General features: G+C 37.2%; 1 protein-coding gene across 1 annotated transcript; it reads left to right on the forward strand.

Annotated features, from left to right (window-relative positions):
- The first annotated feature begins 244 nt into the window (after positions 1 to 244).
- Positions 245 to 19,448, forward strand: DTHD1 (death domain containing 1). The gene is made up of 10 exons (XM_068679311.1): positions 245 to 978; positions 4,422 to 5,226; positions 5,732 to 6,062; positions 6,730 to 6,909; positions 7,668 to 7,912; positions 9,007 to 9,171; positions 9,721 to 10,010; positions 12,326 to 12,570; positions 17,885 to 17,942; positions 18,517 to 19,448. Exons 1-10 carry the CDS (start codon positions 711 to 713, stop codon positions 18,804 to 18,806), a joined length of 2,877 nt encoding a protein of 958 aa, XP_068535412.1. The 5' UTR covers positions 245 to 710; the 3' UTR covers positions 18,807 to 19,448.
- Positions 19,449 to 19,658: the final 210 nt, after the last annotated feature.

Here is a 19,658-nt window from a genome sequence, read left to right on the forward strand (position 1 = left end):
CTGTTTGAACTTTTAGCCGTTACTGCCTTTTCTTTACCTTTCTTCCCCTGTTATGTTAACACACCCCAGAAAACACTGCATGTTTCTTTACATGTCCATTGTCGCAAAATCAGATTTGTAAATTCTCGTATTCCTGAAACGTATAATTCAAATATATCATACAGCTTGGATCTATCCCACATACTTGATGTCTCTGAACAAAATGCAGTTGTTAGAAAACGGCATCTAGTGACCTACTGCACTTAATGCTAGCTTGCAATGAAAAGCTGCACTTCCTTGTTGGTGGTGACTATATAATTATGAATTCTTAGTTAGGCCTTGATTTCATAGGTACTGATCATTTGCTGCCATTGAAATAAGAAACAGCTCATAGTTCCTGCAGTGTAAGTCAGTGTTACATAACTGAGTTATATAACCTCCCTATTTATGCTCTTAAATGTGTGTGCTGTACATTGGCATCTCTTGGTATTTCTTGCCCTTAGTCACACCAGAGCCACACCTTTTTGTCACCTAGTAACTTTTTAATAGTCAACATCAACTCAGAGTTGCTGAGCTAGAGCTTGATTTTTGCAGTATGTGTCAAATATAGTACCTTTTTATAAGCTGTTTAAGTTACAAACAATAAACAGTGCAGTCTGCAGAAAGGACATCATCTTGTGAAAGTGTCTGAACACCAGAAAAAAATTGTAGTTGGACATCCTGAATATAAGATGGAAATGGCTGAAGGTAGGTTTACACCTTCTGCGGACAAATCAGAACTGGAAAAGATCTGGCAACTGAACCTGCTAGCAAGAGATGTGCTTCTGAAAAGTGATAAAGAAGAGAGAGTGGAGTATGTGCTAAGACTGAGCTCTTCAACAAGAGAGCTGAGTGGATCTCTCAGCCAACACCTGGGGAACATTACAGAAAGCCTTCAAGACACTTGCCACTTGCTGAGTGCTCTCCATGACAAACACAAGGAATTGACTGCAAGTCCAGGCAAGTATAAAGCAACCTCCCCACAAAGAGAAGGGACTGGGTGTATTGGATACTAAGTTATGACATGTAATGATGCTCAATATGTTCCCATACCCCTCCTTTTTTCCAGGCTCAACTTCACTCCTTTCACCACCCCTCCTGCCACACAGCACAGCGCGGGGCATGGGGATGGGCTTGTGGTCAGTCCCTAACATCTCCTCTGTGCCCCTCCTTTCCTCCTCACACTTACTCCTGCTCCAGCTTGGGTTATAGCTCACAGCTCCTGCCAGACCCCTGCTCCAGCCTGGGCTCTCCACGGGCTGCAGTTCCTCCAGGGTATACCTGCTCCAGTGTGGGTCCTGCATGGGCTGCAGCATGGAAATCTGCTCCACCATGTCCTCCTCACACGCTGCAGGGGAACGTCAGCTCCGGCACCTGTAGCAGCTCTTCCCTGGCCCTCCTTCTCTGGTCTTGGTGTTTGCAGGGCAGGTTCCCATAAATTTTTATTCACTCTCTCTGGTGTCTTTGCCCATTTTTAAACATATCTTCGCAGATGCAGCACCACCTTTGTTGACAGGGCCCTGCGGTGGGGCTGTTGGAGCTCACTGGAACTGACTGTGTCCAGTGCAGGGCAGGGCATCCCCTGCCTCTCCTCACAGATAGCTCCCCACTATTGCTAGGGTTTCTGGGCAGGAACACAGTATTTATAGACTACAGTCCTCAACAAGTAACAGTGTAGTTAAAAAGATAGTAATAATTATGAGTTCTGTCATCCTAGTGTACAGATAAACACATGAACATTACTTTTTTGTGCTTGTATTTTAAAATCTCTAACCATTCTATGTATTGTGAGAACTAAATCTGTATTTTACTCCTGAAAAAAAGAAATGCAGGTTTCATGACAAATGAAACAAATCTCTTTCCTCAGAAACAGCATCTTAGTAAATATTAATCATGGTAGAAAAGAAAACATTTAATAGTGGTCTAAGAGAATGATTCTGAGACTAGAGGGGGAGGCTCCAGACAAAAATCTTTAGCCATGCCCACATTAATGAGCCTGTGTCCTGAAGGTTTATAAGGTGTCCAGAGTAATAAAAAAAAAAAAAAAAAAAACAACAAACATTTCTGACAGGGACTACATTTCTGACAGGATAAGAGGGAATGGCCTCAAGTTGTGCTGAAGAGGTTCAGGTTGATAATGAGGAGATGTTTCTTCTCAGAAACAGTTGTTACACTTTGGAATGGGTTGCTCAGTGAGGTGGTGGAGTCACCGTACCTGGGTGTGTTTAAGGAAAGGTTGGACCTGGCGCTTAGGGACATGGTTTAGTGGGTGATAGTGGTGGTAGGGGGGTGGTTGGACCAGATGATCTTGGAGGTCTTTTCCAGCCTTAATGATTGCATGATTCTATGATAGGACTTGCTTCCAGACTCCAAGCTAGTTTTGCTTTGTTGGCCTCATGATCTATATGACCTTTTTTGTTTGAGCTTTCTAAGAATTAACTGTCTTGCTTTCCCATAAAATAATCAGTTGGCAAGAGGTTTGAAGACAGTTTGCATATAGGCTACCTAAGGTCTAAAGTTACAGGGCAGTGTCGTTTTTTGGCTTTACGCCAAGCATGGAAATATTAAGTTATTCTTTTAATTTTAAATTTGAATATTTTAAAATATTATTTTAAAGTTCACAATGTAGGAAAATAATATTGTTCAGAAAGACACTATGATCTATATATTGGATTTTAAGAAAGTTAAAGTGGCTGTAGGTTTTCTTTTTGGTTGTTGCTGTTATTTAGAGAATCCAAACTTCAGGTACTAAACAGGATAGTTTGCACTGCCAAAGCTTGAGGTTTGCATTAGTGACACTAGGAAGTTGGTTTTTTTCTAGCCTCTTATGTAAACCAAGCTGTGCAAGCTCTGTTATTTCCAGTCCTTTTGTTTATCTCATGCCTGTTAAACTATTTGGAAGTTCTTCACCATTGTAAAAGTACCATTGGAAAAACAGCAGTGTCTTAGAACAAACTCATTTTCTCCTTGAACTGCCAGTGGAAAACAAAAACAAAACAAAACAAAACAAAAACAACAACAAAAACAAACATTTAAAATGTGTTGGCTTTTTTTTTTTTTTTTTTCTAGATAGTCAAGATCCTAAACCAAATAATTTAGAAACTGAAAAACTATTGCAAAGGAATAATTTTTAGACTGGGATCAGCAATAAAAAAAATTTATACTGAACGGTACTCTGCAGTTTTTTAACTCAATCAGGTGCAAATAAAGATGTAAGTTAAAGGCCTATCTAAACTAATATAGCTATGAAATTCTTACTCAAAACAGTTATTTTCAAACTTGAAAACCTTGAGATACTGATTTACTTCATGTGATGTTACTGAATAAAGTTAGCAAAAAATCACCATTTTCCCCACTGGTACCAAAAGCATCAAATCCTTTCTATTGTCATTCTGTTGTCTCTCTTTCTCTCCTCTATAAGTGGAGAACACACTATACCATCTTTCATCTACACAATTTTCTTATTTGTATTGACTTCCAGTAGATTTAGCCAGCAAAACAAAGCTTTTTAGGAGTTTATGCAGCAAAAAGAAAGTAAGAATTTCTTCCAGAGGTTTTCGATATACCTAATTCATGAAGGCATACTTCCAGTTATAGAGAGATTGACAACATAGGGTGAGGGGAGAGCTGTTTGTAATACAATGAAATCTCTGGCAATAATACCTGGAAAGTTTTCTAAGAAAAGGTATAAGATAAGACAAGTGAGGGATCATAAAATAAATGCTTTCATTAAAGATAAAATATTAAATGAATGACAGGGAACATTTGCTTTTGTTGCATGTTTCTTCACCCAGTGCTTGTAGTTATATGCAAGGCAAACTTCTACCATTACTATAACTACATGCTACAAACTGCTGAATTTCAGCATTGTAAATGTGCTGGTATTCTTGCATTATCCTCTGTTCTTTAGAGCAAAAATTCAAAGCTGCTAAGCATGTTTAATACTGAGGTCACGTATAACAGCTTTGTTGGAGACCCATATGTTAGAATCTTGCAAGATCCAATTCTGGGAAATATATGTAATTAATGTTTAGTTTTCAAGCTGTTCCCAAGCTGATTCGACTATTATTTACCAATTCCCTGCTGTAGATCAATTGTCATTAAGAATTTAGCTTGTGTCTAATCATTAGAATGGGGTTCATTAGAGCTGCCACAATAGTACTTGGACAAGCACACATTTTACTTCAGTTCCTCAGAAATTCACTCAAACTGAATAGCAGAAAGTGCAAAAACATTAAATGAAAGCCAGGAAATATATTTTACTACATGTGTTGCATGGCATTATGGAATTATTATTAAATTAGTGCAATTCACTATATATACATGTAAAAGTCTTCACATTTTTGTCTAGTTCTCATAGCAAAATTTAATTGGTTACCTACTTTTTTTTTTCCTCCCCTCAGAGTACAACGACATTATAGATTGTCTGCAGAAAATGAAAGATTATTTGACAAACACAGTTTCACACCTTCAAGAGGCCAAAAATAAACTTTATGCTGCTAGCTGCAAACCAGATGATTCTCAGATCCTGACTGTTCAAAATACTTCTGGGGAAACGAGTGTGTGTTGTTCTGTAGGAGAAGCAATGGAGTCTGTGCAAGCATCCTGTGCAAGTCCCAGTCAACAATCCCCCAAAAATCCTTCTCCTAACAAGACAGAAAGTCAGAACATTAATCAAATCCAGCCAAGTGACACTAAAACTGTGGCAAAAGAAATATTTGCATCAACAGCTGAAAATGTATCTGCTCAAGAACAGGACATTAGCAGAGAACCTCCAGTGAAAAAGGAAGATGGTGAATACAGAGTGCTAATGACCTCTACTCCAGAGAAAAAAGATAATAATGGGAAAGATAAACCTCTCAGAGATAGTGCTCTTACAGAAAAATATTCAGAACTGGCTTGTCAAGACGCTCTTAAGGGCACTCGAGAAGGCCTTCCATCTCAGACATTGACAGATATTTACGACAAAATTGTCACAAGCCCTTGTGAAGAGGAAGAAAAGGCAGTAGTCACAGAACTGTCAAAAGAGGTGGAAAGTGAAGAACACAGACTGTCAGAGCAAATGGAAGACAGTAAAATGAAAACAAATTATGAGATTTGTACAAATGGTCTAATTACATTTTTAGCACAAACATGTGATCTTACTGCTGTGAATCCATCTACAAATGATTCAGAAGTGCAAAAATCTGGGCACTGGATGAACAAAGAGTAAGCATATTCTTCTTTCAGACACACATTGATATTGCTTATTAGCATATATATAAACATCTGTGGGCCCACAAGCTCAATATGCACATATCAAACAGCTGCTGGCCTTGCACATACCAGTTTACAATTTAAGTTTACAGTGTGCAGTTTATAACATGCACAATGAAGATCTTCAATTTGGTCTAAAGTAAACTGAAGCTTTCTAATTGATTGCATAGATTTTTATTTTTTTAAACCATTGAGGAACTGAGTCACAGACAGTAAAGTTGGTAATTCCAAAATTGCTGGAAATCAGTAGAAAAGGACCTCAAATTAGTATATTCTGTAATAATTTGTAAACTGCTCTGAAACAAGCTCAACATAAAATTTTTCATGATCTTCCTATCTATTCATATACCTATGTTCTTATGAATGATCTGTTTTTACTATAATGAAGCAATGATTATAGCAAGACACCACCACATTCAAAATACAAAACCTAATATTTTTTATTCTTTTTCTCCAGGTTTCTAGTAGAAGAGAGTGGTAAGAATGAACGTAAAGTAGTTTGTTTTATTAAAGCCCCTGCAACTGCTCTGGAGAATCTGACGTGTAAGATAGTCAATGACACTAGTTCCTTGGTGGTTGATGATTGTGAGGAGCTGGTCAGCAATGTTATCAGTATTGAACGCTCTGATTATGAGAAAACAATCCCTTTCCCTATCAACATTGCAATCCCATTTACTTCATGCTTCAGAGGAAATTATCGGGAAATTATGGTGAAGGTGACCGAAGTGAACTTTCAATCAAATTACTTAACTCCCATTTCTTTGGAGGGATACCAAGGAAACCATAAGGTTGGTAACCTCTTATCTAAACACTGTGAAAACATCTGTACAGTTGCCCAGATTAGCCTGCGTGGAGTTATACAAGTAAATTTGTCCTTATTAAGCCATATTGCCCATTACATGGGGTTAAATTGAACTTTACTTTACCCCGTCAAGAATGAATTCTATTTGAAATCTGGTATTTAACAAGGTCCTTTTTTCACTAGTAGTCATAAGGGAAGTGCCTGTTTCCACAATACTAATGACAGAGTATTAATTTATGATTTTGTAAATACGTGTAATATGTTGCATTCTTTGATAAAAGTAAAATCTTAAGGGGAATTATTTTGCATTCAGATCACAAAGAAGTAACACAGTTCTGTGCGTACAAGTCCAAACTCCATCTCAGTTCTTTTTTTAACTGCAGAAGTAATCACGTTGGGTAAGATTCATCACCCAGTTGATGAGATCATCTCATTTCATGCCAGTCATACACTGGAATATGAATGACATTACACGATGACTAGAAATCACCAGATAACTGGGCATCCAAGTGGCAATAATACTTCACAATAATAATTCATTTTGTTTCATACTTTTCTCTATAATTAATTTTGCCCTCTCAAAACGCTAACGTGCTTCAGAACACAGCTTCCTTTCCCTCTGATGTACTCTACCCCACTTTCTCTTTACACAGGAAGCATTTGCGGAAGTGAAAGTTTACCAGCTGGGTGTTTTTTCTGTGTTGTCATGCTTAAAGAGAGAAACATTTACTGTTCCAAAGGCAGGACTCTCACAAAAGCTGAGCATGGATTCTAGAATCTCTTTCTATTATCCTCCGGAAACATTCAGTTCTCCAGCAGCCATGCAGTTAAAGGTGAGACTGAAATATGCAGTACCTGTTCCACAACTCTGTGTTATCTGATCAGTTCTGAAGTACTGATGATAACAGTGTTAAAGGGCAACCTGTTCCATTATTAGATGTCTATGAAAAGCAGTGGCACCTCCACATCCTCTATTCATAGCAAATGGTTTCCTGTCAGCATTGTTAAAACCACTTGATACTGCTAGTCAGTATGGTATCTCCACCTAAAAGGAAGATCCATCAACCTGTGTTCGATATACTTCAGAAAAAAACAAACAAACAAACAAAAAAACAAACAAACAAACAAACAAAAAAAAAAACCAATTGCTTTCCACAAAGCATCAACACAACTTCACCTGTATAGCCCAGTTTCTAAGTTAGTGGAACAATTTTTCTCACATGACCTTCTTCATTTCTGCCATGCGCTGCAACAGACTTTGTCACCTCTTAGGGTTAGCCTAGGAACAATCTCAAAATTTCCTTCAGTTATACCGTGTTTCTCCCTTCCTCCATAACAACCAAAGTACTACATGCAGAGAAGGTCAAGTTAACTGTCAAATATTTAAGTCAGTAAAGTTTCCAGTTTTTGATTACTTTGGAGCACTTGGCTGTGTACTGTATAAATTCCTTGCACATTATTAGGGTTGGTCCTGGGTTACAGTGAGGAGCCTAAAGCCTTTCTCATCCAATTTCAAAAGATAATACAATTAGAAAGTAAGGGAAGATTTATTCATTTACAAATTACTTGTACAATTGCTTTCCATATTTAGGTTCAGCCAATTGAACCATCACTGATATCCACACTGAAAGCAAGACATGATATGTACTATTCAGTGGTATCTACCAGTGCACTGGTTTATGTCCAGCATCCTTCAGCCCAACCGTTTAATAACTCAGTCACTATTACTCTACCTTGTCCTCCAAACCCAGAAAAAAAAAGGCAAGGAGATGAGACAGAACAAGTGAGAGCCATCAGTGCTACAGTAAAGAGGGTTGCTACAGCATACCATCCTCGGTAAGAACAACTCCACTACAAATTCAGCATTCTAAAAGCATTAAAATTAATTAATTTTAACAGATGTTCATTAATAATTTTTGCACTAAAAATGTGTTACTTCTTGAATACAGTCTGCTATAGTTACAAATATTAGAAACACTAGCACATATCCACACAATTCTCATGTTATCACTTCACAAAGAAAATCCATATAATATGTTGATGTATAATGTAAATATGCTAACTGCTGCTGACCACTTTATTTCTAGCAGGAGTGAGGATGAGAAATGCACTGAATTTTCTGATCTCTACTTCCACACATTCCAATGGCTACTTGAGTCAAAATTTCTGAAATAAGGATTTAAGGCATGTCATTTTTTTGGTACCTGCACCAGAGAAAGGGTCAGATTTTTCCAAAGCACACACTACAAGATTTATAAAAATTAGACCTTTTGAAGCATTAAAACATGGAGACACCTAAAAAAAAAAAATCTCTAAATTTCAGTTGTTAACTTGCAGTGTAATAACATTTATGATTATCTTCAAAATAAGCAGGGTACAGATGGAGAAGGAAGACAATGTTCCAGCTTTCCATTTCTGAAACACTTGTCACATCATATTTTAAAGAGTTTACGGTTACATTGGTCTCCTTGACTAGACATCCATTTTCATCACAAACTTCAGATTTGGGAAGGTTGCCCATGGCAGTTAATAGGATATTCAGAATGCATTTCTCATACCAGAAGCACTTCATTGTGCAGCAGTACCCTTGTGGCACTTACCAGTTCTTAAGCGTAGTTTAAATAGTATTTTAGATTCTCAGTCAAAGCACTACTAGAAAAGACTACGAATTGGTTGTTTCTATACAAATTCCAATGTCAATATTTTCCTTCATTTGCAAATAGGCTGAGGCTAACAATTACATTCCTTATGTGCTCTGGAGTATGTTTTCAGAAGTATTTTTTCCACTACGAAGTGGAAAAAAATGCATAGTCATCAAGAAAAGCAGAAGGGAAAGCAGTGCTACAAATACAAGCTTTACTCAAGCCTTACTCTTACTCTTTCTGCAGTTGTGGTTTTCTTTTGTTTTGTATAATTTCTTGGCTTTCCAGGGCTACAAGTGCTTCTGTGAGAAAGAATGGAGAGAATCTCAGCGATTCTTTGAAATTATTAGGTCATAGATACAAAGAACGGGAATGGATGGTGTTTGATGATATTAATATCCAGAATGCACGAAATGGGCTTGTATCATTTGAACTAAATGAACATTTAGAAAGGTAATGTACTGATAATTTAATAAATTTTTATTTACTATTTACTTCCAACGGTATGGGTCAATGTAAATTAGTAGAATCAAGAAGTCATTCACTGTAAATTATTAACTTGCCAGCATCTCTTTCTTTTACTTTGTAGTATCAGGTCATTTAGACTTGTTACACATAATTACAGAAAAAATAAATTTAAATATTTTTTCATCTAGAGATTGTGCACAATGTAACATACCCAAAATTGGAGGCAGAAAATACAGATATCAATCTAAATTTGGAAAGGTGTGATTTAGCTAACTACAACACCATTTTTGGAAATTTCTTATTAAGAAATAGTTTCTTACTTTCCTCTAAAATTCATATGTATTTTAATTGATAGATATAGAGTCAATATACTCTACAGCAGAGGCAGATTTTCACTCTTTCATGTGTTGGAAAACAGAATAAAAAGAGATAACAAAATATCTATGAGAGACTAAGAGCTGTGTTATTTTACATAATTAATTGTTAGCTGTTGAATTGATAGAACTATCTACTTTCTTTCCTTTTTTAATACAGCTTTGTGGTCATTCGGCTTTCATTCCTTTTGGAAACTACATATCTTCTCCTTTTTGCTCAGGCTCTGGAAGAAGCTGTTTGCAGCACAATGTCTAATGTGATATTGTATCGGAAAAGAGAAAACCCAAATAAAATAGTAGTCTTACTATCTGCATCCAAAGAATTGTCCTGGGAGCTTCAAAATCTCCACGAGGAGGGCTACTTTGGTCCCCCAGAACCTACGCAGCAGTTTCCATTAAGAGAAGGAGAGCAGATTCATTTTCAATTTACAGGCAATATATTTGCTTCAGGTAAGGTAATTAATTGGTGCTTCTGGATGTACTTTATCAGTCAGCTCAGCTGTTCAGAAATACTGTATGTGAACATCAATACATTGTGGTTAGTCACAGCATATTTAGTTATTTCACTGTTTTATAGCTTATAAATGACAGGTGCATGGAACTGCAGAGGAAACTGCTCTAACTGACAAATAAAATGTGCTAGATAAACAATATCCTGAGCAACCTGTTCTGTGGTGGTTTTACTCGGCTGGGCAACCGAGCTCCACCACAGCCACTCTCTCATCCCCAGGAGAAAATACAACACAGAGGGCTCAAGGGTTGAGATAAGGATGGGGAGATCACTCAACAATTACTGTGATGGGCAAAACAGACTCGGAGTAGGGAGTTAGTAAGATTTCTTGCCTATTAACTACAAGCTAGAGAAGTGAGAAACAAGGGAAACTAAAACCACTTTCCCCCTATCTACCCTTTTCTACCTCCTCTCCCCAAGTGGCACAGGGGAACGGGGAAATGGGGGCTGTGGTCAGTCTATAACACTTTGTCTCTGCCACTCCTTCTCAGACACTCTCTGCTCCTGCTGCAACGTGGGGTCCCTCTCATGGGATGCTGTCCTTCCCAAACTGATCCTATGCGGGCTTCCCACAGGCAGCAGCTCTTCAAGAACTGCTCCAGATATGGCCCCGTAACACGGGGCCACATCCCTCAGGAGCAAACTGCTCCAACCTGGGTCCACCACGGGCGGCAGCTCCAGCCCAGGGCCTGTTCCTGCGGGGGCTCTCCATGGACCACAGCCTCCTCCAGGCCACAACCACCTGCTCCACTGGGGGCTCCTCCTCGGGCTGCAGCATGGAACCCTGCTTCACCGTGATACTCCCATGGGCTGCAGGGGGACAGCCTGCTCCACAGTGGTCCTCATCATAGGCCGCAGGGGACTTTTGCTCCAGCGCCTGGAATACCTCCTCCCATCCTTCTTCACCGACCATGGCATCTGTTTTTCACTCCTCTCTCTCTCTCCCAGCTGCTGTTCCACAGCAGTTGTTTTTCCTTTCTTAAATATGCTCTCACAGAGGCACAAACAACATCGCTTATTGTCTTGGCTCTGGCCAGCAGCAGAGCCCTTACCTAATATGGGGCAGATTCTGAAGTCTTCTCACAGAAGCCACCTCTATGCCCCTCCTGTACCAAAACCTTGCCATGTAAACCCACTACAGTGACACTGCTTTGAGCAGAACTGGTCTACAAGATGACCTTTAGAGATTTCTTCCAATCTATGACATTCTGTGCAACCTGGTCCCTTGGAAGCAGCTGGTTTATCTTTTGTCTTAAAAGGGCAGAATTCTATCAATGAAATAATGGCTTTTTAACTTAATGAGCCTTTGATAGGAATTAAACAGATTCAAAATAAAAATAGGCAGTCTGCTATTTTATCTGTGTGCATTCACTTAAAGTGAGCGAGGTTTAACACTGAAATACAGGGCAAAATGGTGGTTATTGTGAGTTGCATCATAAACTGAGGCAATGAGAGAGTTATTATGCTGTTCACATTAGCAGTCTTGAGCATTCCATGCACTGGCTTCCCCTATTCAGCAATTTACTTAAAGGGAGATGAGATAAGAAACCTCAGAAAAATTTTCACACAAAATTACATACAGTCTCTTCTGTCAGCTTTGGAAATCACCTATTAACATGTATGTAGCTCCCTGAACATTTTGTACGTTTTATATAAACTCACATTGAAAACGTCATTTATGCTAAAGAAATTCTCCCAAAAGAGAAACCTCCAGGTTGCCTGCTTATCTACGGAAAGGGTAGTGTTAGAGATACATCACATAAAATGAAATTACAAATCCTAAAAATGCACATATCCCTCTGAATTCATTCTGGTTGCTGTTACAGATAGGCAGACATCCATCATGAATAACCAGAAAACATATATTTCTGATTCAATTCTCACCATGACTTTTATTTCTCTCTGTTATATAATTTATCACCTTCCATTTTCCTTACTTATCAAATTGTAGCACAGCCTTCATCACTTATGCCAACACGCCAACCCAGGCCAACAATTCAGGGGCTAAGACAGCTAACTGTGAATATATTCCAACTACTGAGGCAGGCTAGGGGAAGCATTTGAGCGTCAGACATCCAATATAAAGTAAAAACAATGGCAAAGATTATTATGTGATTTGTTCCATTTAACTCATTGCAATTAATTATTTTAAATACCACACATCCAAATACAGTGTATATATGTAAAATGGTGTTCTGTTTGCTCATGTTTTTTTGTTTGTCTTTTTTTGTTGTTGTTGTTGCATGGTCTGAAGAAAATGGAAAAGACTTTGGAAAAGGCTACAGGTTGACTTTTCATTCACAAAGAAAGCCCAAGCTAGAGCTCGAAATTAAAGAAGTGGATGAGTTTGGTAACCACAGTTCACCTCATTACAAAGGAACAGCTGTTTTTTATAAAATTACCAGAGAGATGATAACCAAGGAATGGAAACAGCCCTTGCCATGTGCTGATTACCAACACCAGTCACCACTGTGCAAATTGGCACTAACATTACCAAAGGTGAGTTTTTCACTTGATAATGCTAGAGGTATTTTCCACACTCCCTTACCATGTATATGTAAGGCAAACGTATCTTGGTACAATTTTTCCATTACAGATAAGCCAAAGAATTGCTGATGTTGCAGTTCTGATCCATCAGCAATGTACAAAACACCCTCAGAATTTCTCTTGGCAGGTGAGAGACTCTCATCCAAGGACCAGCATAGAAAAATTGTACTTAGCAGAAGTTTTTCACAGATTTGCCCTTTCCAGCTGGTATGGCCCTGAGAAATTATTACTTAAGTGTCAGTTAAATATTCTCTGTAACCTTGTCTAGGCAGTGCAGAATTGCAAATTGTAGGCGCATAAATGGTTGATGTAACCTTCCTCCTGTCACCTGATTTTCCTATTATATTTGATAAGCCTCTGCAATACAGCCATGTGGGCATTTGACTTCATCTCTGGTGAAAGCTATTCTTACATAAATTAACCTTTAATGGAATGAAATCAAATTGTAATCTTTTCAAAGAGCCCAGATATCAACATCCTGTATTGTATAAATTCTGCCACTAGAATACTTTTATCAAGTTTACATACATTTTAATCTCAAAATCTGTGCAGGCAACACTGGTCTGAATCTCTAGTGGCATGCAGTAGCACCTGTTTCTTTTCGAATGTAATTGAACTCACTCTTCTTAAAGTATTACCTGCAAATACAGCTTCTATTCCGTAAGCATAGCTCTTGATTTTTCTCTCATTTCCATTCTCCCAAGTATAAAATAAGAACAGTTAAGTGCAGAAGATTTTGAGAGGAAGCTTCTTTTAATGATAAAATCCATATAAAATGTAAATTTGGCAGAGGGGAATCACATGCTTTCACCCTTTTTGCTTTTTCACAGGGCTAGCATCCCATGTATAGTACTCACAGAGAGAGAAATAAAAACTCTTGAGGCTCCACTGGGGAAGATCACAATCAAACAAACAAAAACCCAAACCCACGAACAAACAAAACAAGGACCAGTGACACAACCTAGGTATCAATTAGTTTTCTTCCATCCACTTGCCACTCTTCCATCCCATTTTTCCTCCTTAGTTAATCTTACTGTATATTTAGAATAAGATTTAGTGAAACGGGCTGCATTTGTACTAAACCACAAAGATAATTTTCAAGTGCCTCAGATTTGTTTTGGTGTATACAGCCTCACGCTATACACACTAGTCTTAAAATATCCAACTCAGATTTTTCAAAACAATTATTTCTGACTAACCTTTTTCTCCTACTAAATTTAAGGCCACATTTTCTCTTTCCCAGTATGGCTGAGATCTTGAAATCTGGTCACTCTGCATAAGTGTACAAGAATATGTAATATATGTGGGCATGCAAAAACACCCAGGCAGCCTATTCGTGTAAAAGAAGCAGAAGAACTGCAGAACATGGTTATGGTTGTTAAATTGTAAATGTTAAATTGGAAAGGAGGTTTAACATCGGGAATGCAGATAATCTTTTGTCCTTTCAGCCCTTGACAGATACATTCACTTACTGCATTGTCAGGAACTATATGAACTAGGAGTACACTAGCTCTGCAGGTGGACAATAAATGATGGGAGAATTCTGGTACAGGACTTTCACCTGAACATGTTAGCACACACAAAATTAAAAATTAAACACACACATCAATAAATAAATACATACTAGTAATTAAAAACAAAACAAAAACAAACAAACAAACAAAAAAACCAGGGTTATGACATTTATCCATGAGGCATCCATATTATGACTACGCTCTGCAGTCATGGTCACAGAACTGAAACAGACTAATTAGCAGAGGAAAGAAAGAAGGTGATCATAAACATGGAGTGGTTCCATGTAGGAAGACAATACATTAATGGTAACCCCTCACACAGTTTTGGTTATTAGTGGAAATATTGTACACTCAGGAAGAGAAAATGGAATGGTTACAGCCCCCTTTGCAGGATACAAGAACAGTGATATTGGTAAGTGGCAGATATAACTAATGATACAAAAGAACATACGTTTTGCATGCAAAAATAATCAAAAGATGAACTCATTTTCACAGTATATTGCAGCAGTTAAAAATGTGTATGAGGAACGAATTGCCTGGAAAAGAGACAGAACCTTTTATTAAACATAATGATCCAGATGCAATTGAATGATAGGGCAACAAAAATGTAATTCTAATTACTTACCATTTCTTATTATATGTCCTAAAATTGTTAATAGTGAAGAAAGCACTGACAGTAAAATTAACTTAGGAATTTTATCTTATCTTTACTCTCTGTGATGTGATAAAAATTTTTAATCAGATATGTATGCACGTTTTGGTTCCTAATGAATAAAAGAAATAGAAGAAAATTGTTAAAATTGGATGAGAAAACACACTCATGGAGAAATTGAACACACTAATTATACAAGCAACTACACCATCCATCTGTCAAATGCAACTGCTATTTACCACTTCATAAAAGAACAAGTCTAGCATTAATGTTCATATAATATGAACCAAGACTAACACTGTCCATAATTAATCTTATGCTGATGCCATTAATGTATTGCCAAAGCACCTAGAACCATCTGACCACATTCATGTGCATAGACTAACATTTTTCTAACAGTAAGGGTTTTGATTGTTTGTGGTGCTTTGTTTCCATGTGTAACTTCTGTTTATCTGCTTATTTATTACAATTTGAGCATTAATAATAGACATTGCCCTGATGATGGCAGATATACTCAAGCAATGATTCTTCAGTTCTGCCAGTTTCTACCACATGCATACTACTACAATACAGCAATTTAGCTACCACATCTCTCTCAAGCATATTAAAACATAGTTTTCAGTTTTCATCTCTCTCTTATTGATAATGCTGTTTTGTTTATAATATTGATCTTACACTAACAGCTGCTTACACATTCCAAGTTGTCACAGTAAGGATCTTGTCTCTTAAAATGAATTAATTGACTCTAAACTGTAGCTCTGGTGAAGGATTTCTCACTTGCTCCCAGTATACTGGGGAACCCTTTCAGGGTTTGGGAATAAAATCCTTGAAATACAGGGTCAGAATAACAAAAACTATTTACATTTCTGCTACTTTCATAAATATCTTAAATTTAGTTTAAATGTAATAACAGATTAACTAACCATTAACTAAGCCCTATTTATAGGGCTTTCATTTCCTCAGCATTCAAAAACACTGGTTGGTCAAACCTGTTATTTTCAACACAAGGAAATGCAGTGGATCAGGTTCTAATGTCAAGTATGTGTGAGCTTATCAGTGATTTTCCTACTGATTTCAAAGGACTTGTATGATTGTAAAGCTGGGCTGAAGAGTTTAAAAGGTTAATTTCTCCTTTTCTGTCTGTCCTGTTTGATATGCAAGCAGAGTCTGGCCATGTCTGAAGGTCCATTTTGCAGGGCACTTCAGTATTACTGACTGAAATCAGAGTGCTTTGCAGAAAATAGTGGTGTAATCCATTCAAGCGTTATCAAATTACTATGCTGCTGAAGTTTTACGTTTAATGACTGCCTAACAGCAAAATAGTATGTGATCCTCTGCTTCAGAAGGGCAGTTGCTTAGCTAATTTTAGGGCCTTCCAGACTAAAAAACTGCTTTGACCGCTAAGAGTATTTTACTTACACTGTCAACCAAAACAGCAGGGCCACATGCCAGTGCAGCTGAACCGTGGATGAATTTAGCTCTTCACCAGATATACTTAATCTTTAAAGGCAGATTTAATGTTTTAGGTCTAATGCATCGTATATTATTGCGCTATTTCTAGACAATATTCATTTTCAATTCTTACCATTTTTACAACTGTTTTAAAATTAAGTAGCATAAAGTAGTTCAGATTAAAGTCAATCCACGGGTGATTGAGTTCATCCATAATAACTTTGAAAATATCATACAGAGTTTTGAGGTGCTAAATTCTCATTAATGAATAAAAATAGGTTCAAATATAAAGGCATAATAAAAAGAAGCCAAAAAAATTCCTGTCTTGAAAGAAAAACAATGCCCCCTTCTGGAAGAGCTTTATATTCCCCTTATTCTGAGGGCTTTTTCAGCCATGTTACCGTACATTCATTCACACTTGGTGCATGTCAGAATTGCTGTAGAAGCACACAAAACCAGGCAGATTCAAATTTCTGGATGCATACAGCACAGGATGGTTTTGCACTGCGAGGTGGTGCATACCGTGAGTATCCTGTGCACACTGAGATCACCTACCACGACCCCTGAGCACAGGCCTTGTGGAAAGCTGTTTAACTCACAGGTGGATTGGTAACTTGGTTATGATTTTATTTACCTTTTGGATATTTTAAGTGTGTACTCAGCAGGGCTTGGTAAGCTCAGCAGCAAAATGAGAGTAATTTATTCAGTGAGAGTTTCATGCTATTAATTCATAAATGGAAAAGGGAAGCTCCACAAATAAACCTGGAACAAGTCTCAGGAAAAGCATAAACAGCCAGGTAGTACAATTGAAGGTGTAACGAAAGTACATTTAATGTGGGAACTAAAAGAGGACAATTGCAAGTTCTAACAAAAAAAGGAACCCGACTTGACTTGATGCAAATTAATTTCTTCTTGTACTCAGTGTTTTTGTAAATAATTTCTTGTTCTGCATGGAGTAGGAAACAAGATTAAGACCCACAAGAATTTCCCTTTTTTCAGTTAAAAGGAAAAAAGAGAGGTTTTTGTCATTCTGTCCAGTATTAAAAGGAAAAAAGAGGAAGAACTCTGTATTTGCTAATGAAACTTGCCTTTTGAATGATGATGATTTTCAGTGATTTATAATTAAAAGTTGAACAATGTAAAATGAATAACTATAGCTACACACATAGTATAATTTCTAGACCTAACAGATTCTAAGTATGCAGTATGTATTGTTATCTTCCTTGAAACAGTATGTTATGCACACCGTTATAGTAAGTACACAGACAGGAAGGAAAAGTTAATGCAGCATTTGAAATTAGAATACATCTTGTGTACAAAGTTTCCCTACAGATATTCTATATCTCCAGTTTCTATACACCTATCACAACATAATGCTACTGAAGAAACTTTTATTAAATTGCATAAATCAATCTTATTAATAAGATGCAATAAACATTCACTTTATGTAAGTTGACTTCATTTCATTAGTTCGATAGTTGTTTACTGATCTATACCAGCTGATGGTGTTGCTTCACTTTCAGTAGTGGCTCAAATGCCCTGTGTAGGTAGGACCAGTCTTCAGTGCTGATGTACTACGACCCATCCCTATTCCTCATCCCGTGCTCAGTTAGTCATTTCTCTTTCTTCAACACATTTTGTTTGATAGCATGAAAAGTTGGTCAACCGTCCACGAAGCACAAAAAGAATTTGTTCTGATTCATCAGGTAAGAACATTTACATACCACATTAACATCAGCATAAACAATAGTTATATTAGCTATTTATTTTTTAAATGGCGGGATTTATTTCAGTTGTAACTGACATTTTAAAATGCCATATTCAGGAACCAAAGTAGTTAATGCATGAAAAGTTATTTAAAGCAAAATGTGATTTGGTTACCAGGAGATGTAAAAGCTCTTTAAAGATAACATGGAGGGGGGGTACTTGAGCAGCATACAATTTTCTGTATGATAAGATTCAGTTTGTACTGGAAAGCTCCAGTGTAACTAATGTATCAGTTATTGGAAATGCCTTTTATTTTATTGCAATCTTTCCCCATGCTGTTCCAAGAGCTATAGATCATTACTGAATCTGCTTTTGACTATATCCACTTCATGTCTCAGTTACCAAAAATTACATTAGAAAGAAGAAGTGGTAATGTTTCCATTACAGTAAAAAACAAATCACATTTAGTTTGGGAGTTCACCCACCGAGCCTGCAGCTTTAGAAAGCTTTTTGAAAGAAATATTTACATAACAGAAAAATAATAGCATTACTTTACTAATTTTTGCCCTTCAGAGGCCCTATGGGACAGCTTGCTCTTTTGGCTTGCAGAAGAGCTTGCAGAAGATAATACATCACTGCTTGCTTTACGCCTCCCTGTTCGGCGGAGCATACTTCAGCTTGTTAGGCTGAAGTGCCCTGATAATTTAACACAGCAGATCTATGAGCTTCTTTGCTGCTGGCAAAAGACCCTTCCGAGGTCAGCTGATAAACAGCAGCTCCTGTCTCGCTATTTGCAGAAGAGCGGCAGAAGGGATCTTTCAGAAGAACTTCGTTGTAAGTGGCAAAATAAAGTGTTCGCTTGACAGAATCACTGGCAACTAACAGCCCAATTTCTCTTTTTTCTTGTTGAGAAGAATGAATATTTCCAGGATATATATCGTCTGATGAAGCGACAGACCACTTTTTTATTTGTCACTTTGTAAACTCTTTACTAAAACAAAGAATGATAACAATGCCCTTGCTTGCTAAAAGTGAACATTTACCCTGTGAAAAAGTGATGTACTGAAAATACAGGTATGAGGAATTATGGACTGGTGTGCACACATATATAAGGGCTCTAATTAAACATACCATACTCAGTTGACAGGATTGTATTTGTAAATGCTCTTAAAAACTAGGAATTATTCATTATACTTTATCAAAAGTCTTATGCATCATTCCATGATATATGGACAACTGTATGTCCAGTAATAATAGTTATCAGATTCTCCAGCGGAAAGCCTAATGGATCATTACAATAATAGAAGAAATTTCTTCTTAATGTAAGCCTGTTAGCAACTATTCCTGACTTTCATGTTCTCTGTGAATGTTTATTATCCTTGTGAATGTCATCAAAATTTCAGCATTACCACATTTCAATATCTAATCTGTTTCCAGAACTTAACAGATTTGCTGCCTTACTATTATCTATCATGGTAATGTTTCAGGTTTTGTTTTTGTCTTTGTTTTTCAGGCTACAATCAAATTTGGAAGAAGTATTCCTTCTTATAAATGTATTTATTTTTTTTTTGCCTTGTAATTTTATTCATTATATTAAGCTCTTGTATTGGAGGTATAGATAATAAAACAAATATCCTAAGCAATGGTCTTCTGTTAGATGCCACTATACTACAATCCACCTCATACAACACACCACAGATGTCTCTAGAAGATGA

This window comes from Anas acuta, chromosome 4 (genome assembly GCF_963932015.1).
Source record: "Anas acuta chromosome 4, bAnaAcu1.1, whole genome shotgun sequence".
Classification (NCBI taxonomy): Eukaryota; Metazoa; Chordata; class Aves; order Anseriformes; family Anatidae; genus Anas; species Anas acuta.

Bases quoted from the DNA above. Each gene is read 5' to 3' on its own strand.
- DTHD1 (XM_068679311.1), top strand. From the start codon at position 711: ATGGAAATGGCTGAAGGTAGGTTTACACCTTCTGCGGACAAATCAGAA. The intron at 5,227-5,731 runs GTAAGCATATTC...CTTTTTCTCCAG, and splicing joins GGGCACTGGATGAACAAAGA to GTTTCTAGTAGAAGAGAGTG. The intron at 12,571-17,884 runs GTGAGTTTTTCA...TTTGTTTGATAG, and splicing joins TGGCACTAACATTACCAAAG to CATGAAAAGTTGGTCAACCG.